The sequence below is a fragment of the Saccostrea cucullata genome, unplaced genomic scaffold (genome assembly GCF_032062105.1).
Source record: "Saccostrea cucullata isolate Sc308-1 unplaced genomic scaffold, CSIRO_AGI_Scuc_v1 ctg15522, whole genome shotgun sequence".
In the NCBI taxonomy this organism is placed as follows: domain Eukaryota; kingdom Metazoa; phylum Mollusca; class Bivalvia; order Ostreida; family Ostreidae; genus Saccostrea; species Saccostrea cuccullata.
Genome location: NW_026918200.1, coordinates 1 through 13,975, shown reverse-complemented (window position 1 = coordinate 13,975; position 13,975 = coordinate 1). Strand labels below are relative to the sequence as shown.

The 13,975-nt window shown below is 31.8% G+C and overlaps 1 protein-coding gene across 1 annotated transcript; it reads left to right on the top strand.

Moving 5' to 3' along the window:
* The first annotated feature begins 994 nt into the window (after positions 1–994).
* On the top strand, positions 995–4,313 carry LOC134259116 (galactoside alpha-(1,2)-fucosyltransferase 2-like). The gene is made up of 2 exons (XM_062741717.1): positions 995–1,067; positions 2,687–4,313. The coding sequence occupies exon 2, from the start codon at positions 2,924–2,926 to the stop codon at positions 4,001–4,003; it is 1,080 nt and encodes a 359-aa protein (XP_062597701.1). The 5' UTR covers positions 995–1,067; positions 2,687–2,923; the 3' UTR covers positions 4,004–4,313.
* Positions 4,314–13,975: the final 9,662 nt, after the last annotated feature.

Here is a 13,975-nt window from a genome sequence, read left to right as displayed (position 1 = left end):
GGTTTCATCAAATCATCGTGGATATGCATGCATTTTCTTTGTTTTGATGCATTTGATCCAAGTGCATGCAGAGTCAGAGCCTAGTGAAAGATGTACAAGTTATATCCCGTAACATCTCGTTGTTGGAGATGAGGGTCTGATTTTTAGGGTAGACTTCGGTAAAAATATAGGGAATTCGGGGATTATAGAGCACTATGACAAGTTTTAGGATATATTGAAGTTTTATGGAAAATTGTTCCCATCCCTGGGAAAATTCTTATATAAGAATAATAATACAAAATTTTCACTCACCCATCACTATCGTTACTTTCTTCTTGCATTTCCATACTTTTCGATAGACGTCACTGACCAAAATGACCACGTGATACTAGTACCATTGGGGCATAATGTATTTCTGACGTCATACTTTCCTTATCAACATTCAGTTTCTTTCAATGCTTAATTTTCTTACATTACGAAAAATCGTAATATAGTCTCTCACAACATGCTATATTACGAGTTTTCATAATTTAACTATATTACGAAAAATAGTAATATAAGAATAATATTACGATATTCTGTAATATTACGATTTTTCGTATTGGACTGGACTGAATATGAACAAGAGTTACAAGACACTTGTTTGTCTATATTTTCTGTGCTTAATTTCATTGAGTGTATAACACTTGGTATAAAAAAAAAACAACATCATAGATAATCCATTTTTTAAGATGCTGTTATAGATTAAAATGTATAATTATAGCAAAGACTTTTTGTTTTATTTGAAATCTATATCATGTATATAGGCTCATAATGTTACTGATAACACTTGATTTAAATCAATAAGAACTTTTAGATATGACAGGCAATACTAAATCAACACTAGAACGAGATGCAAATGAATATTTAATGACTTTATTGATCAGCTGAAAGGTTTTTTTTTTCAGAATTTTTTCTCGTTCCTTTTAATGAAATTACTTTATGTATTATTACAGTTGACTTATCCTCTTTAATATTTTTCAGAGCGTCAACATCCATGTGGAAAGAAATGGTGAAATCCTCTGGATTAAATCAAGACAATTTGCAAAGTATGTAATCAAGATTTGTTTTAAAAATACAAATAGAAATTTGTTTATAATACTGTATTATGTGCATAAATTGATGTACATGTATTTAGAATTAAGTGCAATTACAGGGTAAGGAATTGTTGGCATGTCTGTGCTGTGTATTGTATTTATAACGATTTCTTAATTTATGGTATAAAATGGTAATCTATTCATAAATAAGCCCTTTGTCCAGATCAAAAACTCAAAAAAGAAAATGTCCACTATAATACTATACTTTAAGTATTTCCATTTTAGATAAAATTTATATAAGTATGATAAATATACATGCACTACATATATACATGTAGGTAGCTGCAGAACTGTGGATTTCTGAAAAATATATATTGACAGAGTGGAGAGCTACAGTGCCACCCATTGAAAATACTTTATATCTATTCCACACAAAAAAGTGCGCTTGATTATGGGTTAATTCTTCCTAATACTTACCTAAATTGTGAGAGAGTTTAATTTCAAGAATGGCTTACTCCTCTATCAAGTAACTTCGTAGTTGACATCTGCACGATGCGTGTTGGACCGAATTATCTTGCAAACCAAAATGGCAGTATAAAAGACTCAATTTTCGATCATTTCAATATCAGGGGTAGGAGGGCTATCAACAACATTTATAGGGATGTTTTTTGGTGGAAAGAGGGAAAGAATACCTGTATGTTAGGAATGCATGGTTAGTAATAATTTGAGATGAACGCTTTTCAAATATGTATATATAAATCGAGAAACAACACTTTTTTTGTGCGCAATAGTTTTTTCAGTGGGTCGCACTGTAGCTCTCCGGTCTGTCAATATCTATTTTTCGGAGAGCTACAATTCTGCAGCTAACATGTAGGATGCACTACATGTACATGCAGGTAAAATATATTGAGATAAAAAAAACAGTATTCAAGCTCAAAAGTCCATTAAACAAGACAATTTCAGAACCGAGCAAACATTGACCTCAAAATCATCTCAAATGGGGGTATCAGGTGCCATGGAGGATTGAGCATCCCCTGCTGAAAGGGCATAGTTGTATTATTGCATAGGTGTATTATTGCTAAGAAATGCATAATAGGATAAAACATAATGATAACATGATGAAGTCTGCTTCAACACTTAGCATTAAGCTTACATAGTCTTAAATAAATTAATGCTTTGAAATCTGCTCTTTGGTATTAATCAACCATTTTCTAATAAAATTTGCAAAATTTTGAAATATATGTGACCCTTGGGTCAGTGGTTCCTTTGGGGTGAGGTGCACAACTGGGTATATAAAGTGGAAGTGCATTTTCTCTTTGTTACTCTGATCAACCTCTGGGTATTAAGTAAATAGAATAAGCATGCTAAGTTAATAATTATAATAAACAATGGTTCCGCTTTCAAAATTGTTAATTGTGAATTTCATCATGTTCATGGCCTCTGGTTTAAAACACGAACCAAATTTAATTGCTTGAAAAATGTTACATAATACTCAGGTGACATATAAGGCCGGTGAGCCTCTTGTTAAGCTTTATTGTAAAATTATTTTTCTTTTTCCAGAAATTCTGAAAAAAAAACTGACTCATAAAAAGCAACAAACAAGAAGATTGAATAACATTAAATCTTTCCAGTTTTTGATGTAGAACTTCCCAGGATCATCCTTTAATATGAAGTGGAGTTTTAAAAAGTGCAGCTGTCAGTAAAAAATGGAATAATAGCAACCTCCTCAGGATTTGGATGCATAGTTTCATAGGAATATCATTTCATTCCTGATCTTCAAAGCATGTGGCTCATCATGGAAACTCAAGCTTATTTACATATTGAAATGGACTGATTGAATTTCTTACAATTCATTGGATTTTAAGGCAATGAGCAAAAGGATTAGACACTGCTGGTCTCTTACTCCAATATGGAAGAAGATTTGGACATTTCTCTTTCCAGTTTGTGCTATCACCATTATAGTATATATGGTTGGCTTCAATTATTTTACTTCTTCAAGGATGTTTGATTTCAAAGAAAGACAGAACGGTGAAGATGTAAGTGAAAATTATAGATTTGAACCACCAGGTGATACAAATTTTACAACAGAACACACACACACTCAAAAGCAATCTTTGATCATCAATAATATGGAGAATACTGAGGCCTTCCGAAATTCACACATCATGATAAGTACAGGTGTTGGGCGATTAGGAAATCGTATGTTTGAATTCGCATCACTTTTAGGAACTGCCAAACGTCATAATTATAAACCAATGATTTTACGTAGAAATACATTATTGCAGGTTTTTGATATTTCACAGGTGACTGATTCAGAACCTTCGAACTTGAAAGGTGTTGGAGAAAGGGGAGCGGGGGTATATGACAAATCGCTAGAAAATTTAAGACATGACAAAAACTATTCATTAGGTGGATTTTATCAAAGCTGGAAATATTTTGATTTCATGAAAGATGAAGTGAAGAAATCCTTCAAGTATAAAAAGGGATTTGTGGACAAAGTTCGGCAACTGCAGGCTTCGCTGAAAATTGGTGATAAAATTACAGTGGGTGTACATGTACGTCGCGGTGACATGGGAAGCAAACGAGAACTCTCCAGAGGCTACAATGTCGCCACAAAGGAGTATTTCAACAAAGCATTCCAATATTTTCGGAGTAAATTTAAAAACTTGATATTTCTTGTTGTAAGTGCTGAAATGGCTTGGTGCAGAAGCAATATGAAAGGTGATGATATTAAATTCGTAACGACAGGTAGTGCAGGTGGAGATATGGCTCTACTCGCTCATTGTAACCATAGTATCGTGTCCACGGGAAGTTTTGGTTGGTGGGGGGCCTACCTCACCGGAGGAGAAGTAGTGTATTATAAGAATTTCCCATCCAATGGCAGTTGGTTGTTAAAGCAGTATAACAAGACCGATTATTATCCCTTGAATTGGATTGGAATGGAATGATTTCTGCTGATTTTAACACTAAGGCCACACCAATAAAATTTCTTGTTCGTCGGACCCACGCGCTCGTATTTAAACAGAACTATACAAATAATATTAATTTTAATTTCCCGCACCATTGGAATTTTGTGCCATTTTCTGTTCAATTTCCGCTTTATCAATCGTATTTTTAATCTGTAAATCAGAAAAAAATAATTGTCCGTTCAAATTTTTTCACGCTATGCCTAAAAAATTGTCTACAAGAAAGTAATAATATTATTTAACCGCTAGCCCGCTCGTATTTATTTTCCTCAAATGTCCGACGAACAAGAAATTAAATATATGCGGCCTAAGATATGTTTAATTGTTTATCCACTATTTATGTTTCTGTATATTTTTTAAAGGCTTTTTGGTATTAACTACATGTACGTGGAAAGTATATTTATGGTTATCTATTTATTTATTTACATGTTATTTGTTAATGATTTTGTCTTTGTAAAACCTATGGATATATGAAAGAGAAAACTGAAGAAGAACATACATGTACAACATGTATAAATTACATAAAGTCCTATTATCTTTGCTGTTTTACAGTTAATTCATTCCAGGTTTATACCAGTGTTAGTGATTGTATTAATAAAAAAAAAATGACATACCATATTATCCCTATTCACTGCCCCAGGCACCTAGAAAATTGCAAGAAGGGGGCAGATGCTTTTGTATTCTAAAATTTTTTATGTCATTTGTTGACTTTAAAAAATCTTTTGAAAAAAGGAACATAATTCAGAGAACCACTAAAACACCAAACTTTTCTTTTAGTTAAGACAATCCATCAGAATTATGCTTTGCGATTTATTTTTCCACTGAGAAACTAAAAATACACGGAGAACAAATTTCATAGGTGACTTTCACTTTCACATGTTTAAGAAATACATAGTGATTATTTTGTTCTAAATATCTCTCACTTCAGGAATACATTACATACAAGATACTCAAAAACCAAGTGTCCTTTTTACATTTTTCAAATTTGGCATCCTTTCAATAGCATTCTAGATGATTTTGAATTAATCATTGTACAGGGGGCCTTTATTTTTGACAATTGAAAAAGACCTGTGGGGTGCGTATAGGGTCAGGGGCAGTCAATAGGTATTATATGGTAGAACTTTTACTATTTATGATTACGTATCTATTAATTGTTATCCAGTATTATCAGATCCTGTATTGATCTCAGTCATAATGCATTACAGTAAAACACACTTATAATGAAGTACTCCCTAGGGATGGAGTTCACTGTAAGCAATCAATTCATTATAAACATATTTCCTATTTGAATGTTTCACTGTATACTTGTATCTAAGGCTTTAAAATACATTCCACCAAATATATTTCCTATGTTCTGATTTCATTGGCAGATGCTTAAAATATGTGTTAAAATAATTTTTTTTTTATTTCATAAGAGTTTTAAACATTAAAAAAGGATTTATGTGCAACTGAAATCTTGAAGGTAAATGGTTAAAAATGGAAATTTTATAAAGTTTATGTTATCTAAGGCTGTGTAATGGTAAGATCATCTTCTCCATGTTCTTTTTTTAGGTCACCTGAGTTAACTCAGGTGACCTATTGCTATCTGTTTTCGTCCGTCGTCGTGCGTCGTGCGTCGTTCGTCGTGTGTTAACATTTGAACATTTTCAGCTTCTTCTCTGCAACCACTGAACCAATGTCAACCAAATTTAGCACAAAGCATCTATGGGTGAAGGGGAACAAAAATTGTGAATTTCATGATCCCTGCCCCCCTGGGGCCTGAGGGGTGGGGCCAAAACCACTAAAATTAATGTAATCTTTAAAAATCTTCTTCTTTACTCCTGGACATCAAGCAGTCGAACTGTTTGCATGATTGTAATCAGCAATAAGTCCTCTACCAAAATTGTGAAATTCATGGCCCTGGGGTCAGGGGTTCTAGTGCTAGGGCGGGGCTAAATAAGTAGGTAGTGAAAATGCATTATTTCTTTGAAAATCTTCTTCTCTGCTCCTGGGTATTAAATAAACCAACTAAGTACATAGTCATGATGAGCAAGAGTGCCTCTACCAAAATTGTGAATTTTATGGCCCCAGGGTCAGGGGTTCTGGTGTTAGGGTGGGGCTCTATTGATTATATAGTGAAAATACATGAATTCTTTGAAAATCTTCTTCTCTGCTCTTGGGTATTAAATAAACTAACTAAGTACATAGTTATGATAAGCAAGAGTGCCTCTACCAAAATTGTGAAATTTATGGCCCCAGGGTCAGGGGTTCTTGTTTTAGGGTGGGGCTCTAAATAAATGATTATACAGTGAAATGCATGAATTCTTTGAACATCTTATCCTTTGCTCCTGGTCAATATTTTAATGATTTAATTACATATTTAAGGCCAGGATTTATTTTATTTTCAGTTTTACAAACCCTCCGCTCAAAGTTTTGAATTTTCAGAAAAAAATAAAAAAAAATTTCTTTCCGATGTCAAATTTGAGTCGGGATCGAGATTTCAAATTTACGAACTCGCACTTCCGGTTTACAAACGGCGGGTATGAGAAGATATGTCTAGTATAAAATTCATCGATAAGAGTGCCATTTAAAACGTTTCACCCGTTCAAAGGACAAATAAAATGCTGACGACTTTGTTGCACAATGACATGCTGGTGAGATAATTCTGTATTCGTATCAAAAGTAACTGTAAATTATTTTCCTCCCCCAGGTTTTAAACTGCCCGTGGTAACTATTGCATATTGCCAGGGTCATTGTTTAGGTCTCTATTATAGCTTACAGTCTAAGCATTATTCTTCAGATAAGAGTTGCTTATGCATCAGATGTAATGAATAAAACTATGGGAGAAATGAAGTCCATTTGAGGAAGAAATAAACAATAACCTGAAGAAATAAAAAAAATTCAACTATTAAAAGGCAAGAATATACAAATATATACAGGCATGTAGTATCATTTGTATCAACCAGAAAAATTATTTTACACTAAAATTGAAAAAATGTTGACCCTACTCCCCAATACTCCCCTGTCTGTTTTATGATAGGAATTATAATTTTTAAGGCATCAAGTAAATTTTAGAACAATGTTTACACATTCACCTAACACATATTAAAAAATGAAGATATATTGAAAGACTTTTAAAGAATAGATTTTTTAAAATATATTTTGATCAACATCACAAAATTTATATAACTGGCCCAAACTGGCAGATGATGAAATAAGCAATTAAATGTTCTACTTTCCTATTTGTAAGCCTTATGTGTCCAGTGGTAGGGAGCCTATTAGGATAGCATAAAAAAGAATGTACAAATGTTAAAAAAAAAATTTTATTTCCTTCTCCTTCGGGACTTTTTTATTCTCATGTTCATAACTAAACCTAAACATAAAAAAAAATGCTGGCCTTATAATGAAGAAAGGGGCCTCTTTCAAAATAGATAATTTCAGGGCTGCTGGGTCAAGGGTACCAGGGCGGGTACTTTGACTAAAAATAAATGCTTTGAAATCTGCCCTTTGATAAGCAATGGTGCCTCTTTCAAAATTTGTGAATTTCATGGCTTTTGGATTAAAACACGAACCAAATACAATCGCTGGAAAGTTGTTACATGATACTCAGGTGACCTATAAGGCCCGTGGGCCTCTTGTTTTTTTTCATATTTTCATACCCAAATTCTTGACAGATCCTGCTGTCTTGTTTTCATGATATTTTTATTAAGCAATACATGAACATGTAATACTGTTGAACCATGAAAATTGTGTGGATCATTTTTTGGAGATTCAGGAAAATTGTGTGGATCAGGGGTATGTCTTTTAACCACAAGGAACCACAATGAACCACAATGAAACCACAAGGAACCACAATGAAACCACAAGGAACCACAAGGACATCTTAATTTAATTTTAATGAATGTATATATGGTTTATATGCATTTTTTAGTCATCTGAGTCACACAGGTGATCTATTTCTATCTGTTATTGTCCGATGTTGTGCTTCCTGTCCGTCTGTTTCCTAATCAGCTCCTTTTCTTGAACAGCTTATCTAATTTCAACCAATTTTGGCAGGGTACAAAGCATCTATAGGTAAAGGGGAGCATAACTTATATTCCTATTCAATTTTTCTGCATAAATATTAGCCATTTGACAATTTTACCTACATAACAAGATTAACTTTAATGTTTTACTTTAGAAAGAATGTGAGTAAATTTTCTTTACTTTGTGGATTCAGGGATATTTTTATGAGTATTTTCAATTACTTAAGTTAACTGTTGATTCTATGAAGCTGAGGATCGGACTACATTAATATTAAATAAGCATTTATGTATTCTGAGTAAATAAATCATATGTGGGTGATCTGTCTATGATGTAAAAATTCAGATATGGCTAGATATTAATTTTTTAGGTGAAATTTGTCGAATTTTTCCTTGTCTCACCAAATATATTTACTATAGTTTATTTGTCAGAATATATAGAATGATAGATTTTACAAAGTAGGTATTTCAGAACTGGCCAGAATCAATCACTGCACAAAATACCTTGATCTGTGTGTATCCAGCATGGAAAATATTCCAAATAAGGTATCAGTTACTATATCATAAGCGATCTTTGTTATTCAGAGTAAAAACCCATATACTCCAGATACATCAAGTTTTTGAGTATTAAAAAATTATTCCTATTATGTTAGAAATTTTTAATTGTATATTATAATTTTTTAATAATCCAGATAAAACAAAGGAAAAATATTTTGCACATATATGAATTATTGGTCATTATCAACCAGATTCCTTGTGAGTGTTAATGTGTTTCTTTGTGTTGTTGTGCAATGGGTAAGGGGTGTTAATGTAGATTGTTGAGTACATTAGGCTGTCAATCCCCTGTGGGTAAGAGATTTTGAAATCCAAAAGGTTTGCTCCCCTTTACCCTGCCAAAATTGGTTGAAATTGGATAAGCTGTTCAAGAAAAGGAGCTGATATTGTTCAAAAGATTAGGAAACAGGCGACAAGAAGCACAAAGCGGAAAATAACAGATAGAAATAGGTCACCTGTGTGACTCAGATGACTAGAAAATACATATAAACCATATATAGATTCGTTAAAATTAAATCAAGATGTCCTTGTGGTTTCATTATGGTTCATTGTGTTTTCATTGTGGTTCCTTGTGGTTCATTGTGGTTAAAAGACATACCCGTGGATCAGTTTTTGGAGATTTTTTAAACTTTTACATATTCTTGGGGACATAATGATAATTTCAATAATTTCATGTACGCTCTTTTACCTACTACAGGAAAAATAATTTTGTAACCCTATTATATTTACTGGTTGAGCTTGTTGCATGTTAATTATCAAGAATGAGAAGTACCCATAATTTCAACGGAAATTGAGCCACCGTAAAATCTAATCAGCCTACAGTAGATATTTATTTGCATGAGAGAAATACCACTTTAATATTTCAGAGGTCAGAGAAACTCTAAATGAAAAGAATCATTTTTTTTTTTGCAAATGCCTTGTCTGCCAGAGATCTCAATTACCTATAATATACAAAAGCACCATTCTGAATTTTAAAAAAAGTACCCTTTTGTGAATTCAAAATTGAATATGTAATAGTCATTCCCACAAAAAAAGATTTGGAAAAAATATAGTTAGCGATATAATAGATGAACATTTTATTTATATTCCTCTGTATTGCAATAATTTAGTTGATAACTGTAACAAAGATCAGAAATCCAATATGACACAAAAACTAAATGGTGATCCCAAAAGGTAACTTTTTTCTGACTCTTGATGGCTATGACCTAATTTCCATAAATGGTATGTGAGCCCTGAGCACTTTTTTACTATTAGAAATGGAAATGGTTAGTTTAATGAAGCCCCTACACTTTTCTGAAATTACAGTCTTTCAGGTACATGTAACTATGTTTTTAACAAAAAAATTAGAATTTTGAACTGTCCACCAAGACAAATATTTTATACATTTAGTGGTGCATTTTCAGATTTTAAATTTTTATATTTTTGTTTTATCTCGATAATTGATTTGTTAACTAATTCCATATCTTCCACTGATTTCTGCAGGTGTATCCTTTGTATTATTTTTTTAAATATAGGCATATAAGTTAATATTTATTTGTACATTCCTTTCAAAACATTTCTATTTGTATTTATAAAGATGAATTTGTTATGTCGATGTGACTTGAATAAAATTGATTTATGAAATTGTAATGTAAGAAGGAAGGATATGGAATCTAATCTGGAGCCTAATAGATTTTCATTTCAAGTGTTTACCTATGAATTTTCTTACATGAGACTAGTAGTAGCTACACACATTGTATAAAAGGAATCAAGGTACATACATTGTAAAAAGGAATCTCATCAGGTCAGTTTAGGCATTTGGAGAGAAACGGGGAGAAAATGAACTATTCTTTTCAAATCAAAGACGTCTAGGGGTATACGTCCCTCACAAAACTTTACTGATTAAAAGTTTATTATACCCCAGCTCTGAAGGAGAGGGGGATACCGTTTACCCTTATGTGTCTGTTTAGCTGTCTGTTTGTCCGAAACAAGTTTTGGTCGCATTTTGCTCAGCAAGCTCTAATCACAGATCCTTGAAATTTTAGCAATTTCTTTGTTGAATCTTGCCTTATGGTGGAATACATTTTTGTTCAAATCCAATGTCAACTTCCTGTTCATCCACTCGTATGTCTATACACTGTACAGACAGACGTGACAAAATCAATATCCACCTCAATCTACCTATCTGGGCGCATAAAAATCAAAGGATGAATCTGCTATCGTGGCCCTCGTGGTAGTATTATCCAAAACAAATATAATGATAAAACGTTTTACTTAAAAAATCATAAAAATCAAGAATACATGTATATTTTTTAAGTAAAAAAAGTATACATTTATAAATTGTGCTACAAATATTGCATAAACAAAGTACCAATAACAATAGAAGCAGAACTTTTTAAAATGACTTTTATATGATTATTGGAGTTTTATGAAGAGACTTACTTTTAAATTTGACAGCTGACTTTTACATTTTAGTGATTGGAGTTTGTCTGTGTATAAACTGTAAAAGTCAGTCGTCAATTGTAAAAGTAAGTCTCTTCATAAAACTCCATTATAATCTTTTAGAATCAAATTATAATTTACAAGAATTTTTGTCAAGCTGCCCGATAAGAAAGTGCATAAAACAAATTCACAAAACTTAAACTAGGGCATTAAAGTAAACAGTCGTGATCTTCCGTCTACATTATATTGATAAGATATCTAATCCTTGTAAAATGACGTAACTTATCTTAACCATTTGCCCATTGCAGTGCATTCAAGGTTAGTAAAAATATTTCAAGACACTACTTTTTATGATTTTATAAAATATATTTGTAAGTGCAGTATTATCAAACGGACATCAGATGAAAATAAAAATCGCTGTTTTGATAATGCTTTGATAATAATAATGACTTCTGTATGTTCTATGATCCTGCAATTACACTGGGATATGTCTCTTATGTGCCATGCTAGAATCCATTCTTAAACTGTGCTTTATGTCAATAAAAAGTTCAAGTCATTCTAGCCATTCCGGAAAGACATTAAAATAATGAAACACAACGTCTGATTTTGTTTTAATACTTTTAATAGATAAGATTATATGTTGTTTTGAAATGACAAATTGAACGTATTGGAATTTTATGAAGAGACCTACTTTTACAATTGACGACTGACTTTTACAATTTTAACATAAACAAACTCTTATCACTAAAATGTAAAAGTCAGCTGTCAAATGTAAAAGTAAGTCTCTTCATAAAACTCCATTACTGACTATTCATATCATCAGGTTGCTAAAAGGAGGTCTTGTTCATTGGATAATGACTTAAATAAATACTCGATCTGATATATATGCATACTCTTAAAATAGTAAAGGATTTTTTAGTTTGTAAATATTATGTAATAGATAAAAATGTTTGTTATTGGTCAATTATTTTTAAAAATATATAGTATAAGTTAATTATAAAGTCTCATTTTTTAAAATTCAAAACTAGAATTTGGATAGATATTTGATACCGAGAGCCTTATACATATTAACAAGCAAAACACTCCTTTCATGTAGTTGAATCAACGGACAATCATTACCTTGGAGGGATGCTTTAAGGTAATCATTTTTGTAAACATTTTATTTGCATACTGATAATTATAATTATGGTCACCTATATTTCAAGTAATTGTGAAAAAGACCTCTTCAGTTAAAAAAAAATGGAAAAACACTGCATAAGTTTATAAAGTATACATGTAATGTTACATTAAAAACAGTTATAAATAGATAACCAATAAGTATATGTTATACATTTTGACAAAAGTAAAATAATTAGACCGAATTTCCTCTGCATTACCATACATTGATTTTTGTTCCTGTTTATTTTCTTCGAATAATAAAATGTTAATTATTTTTAATTGATATTGAGTGTAAACTTGGTTATTTTACCCATTTATAACATTTTTTTGTTGTAACATATTATACTTTATAAAATTTCCTTCCTGTTTTCTGAAACCTAAGTAAACGTCTTCGTTAAGCAAAATAGTGAATTTTCAAGGAAAATGATTGATATTTTATTAAGAAAATAAACAGGTAACAAAATTAACAGGTGGCTCTCAAATAATCCAGAGTTCTAAGCATTCAGATTTTTTTTTTAAATATTCGATTAATTGTTAATTTATAAAAATATTAATTGAAATATTCAAGAGCATATTTAAAAAGTTAATTTCTCTAAAAAGTTCTTTGAAAAAAATAATGATTTTTTCTAAAGAAAAACAAGTTTCCCCCTTAATTGCTTGCTATACATGAAACAAATAAAGAAAAACAATCACTTATTATTTATTAAAAACCTCATTGCAAACTTAAAAACAACGAAGAAAAAAATGATTTAAAGCATCATTGAAACATATGGAGATAACGAACTATATCAAGATCAAAAGTCCAACAAACAAAGCAAACTCTTATCTCCAAAACATCAGATGTTGGATCAGGTGCCATGGAGGAGTGAGCATCCTTGCCGACCGGTCACACCCGACGTGTGTTTTTTTTATGATCGGAAAACAACGGAAAAAAATCCGTCGCCAATTCAGTGTATAAATAATGGACAATAAGTATGAAAAACGTCAGTCAGCATTTGACTCTATGAGAAATTGTATTTGCTGACAAGGTCATTGTATCGACTTAAGAATAGAATTTACAAAGTGATGACTTTAAACGAAATATTCTTGTTTCATCAGCTTGTTTGTCAATAACTTACTTCCTTATAATAATTTGTTCATACGTAGAGCATGCTATTGCGTATCGAATTAATTGAGACATACAAACTTCGTATGCAGCTGATGAAGGTATACTGCTGCATAGATAAGGGAATTTGACAATAAAAAAGTCATCACGTATATCATAGAGCTTGGTTGTTAGATTAAAATGAACGTCTTTGAAAGTAAATATATCGAAATATAAAACAGACTTGTTAATTAAAAGCTTACCAAGATATATCGTATCGACATAAGAATGCAAATTACCATTGTTAAATTGACAATACGTCGTCGATATATCTATTTGTAGATTTGAGGGCTACAGCAAGTGTTTTCTTCTTTTCACGCATAAGATTTAGCACAATTTCTGCTTCATATAAAAAAAGAAATAGGTCTGCTTAAAACGGGGGAGGGGGGGGGGGGCAATTGGTACCCCATGGGAATTCCAATAGATTGTTGTTGAAGACCTGGGGTCCGAAAACGATATAGATATGATATTGTCAATAAGAAACTTAAGCATGTTTTTGATGTCAACTTCAAAGCACTTGAGTGTAGAATTCGAATGATTTTTATCAAAATAACATTGCAAATGACCAATGACAAGGTTAGTAAATTTATGAGTTCCATTTTTTCCTTGAAAAAGCGAACAGTCAATGGTATCAAAAAGCCTGGACTGTGATTAATTATAAGAATGGTAGCTGCA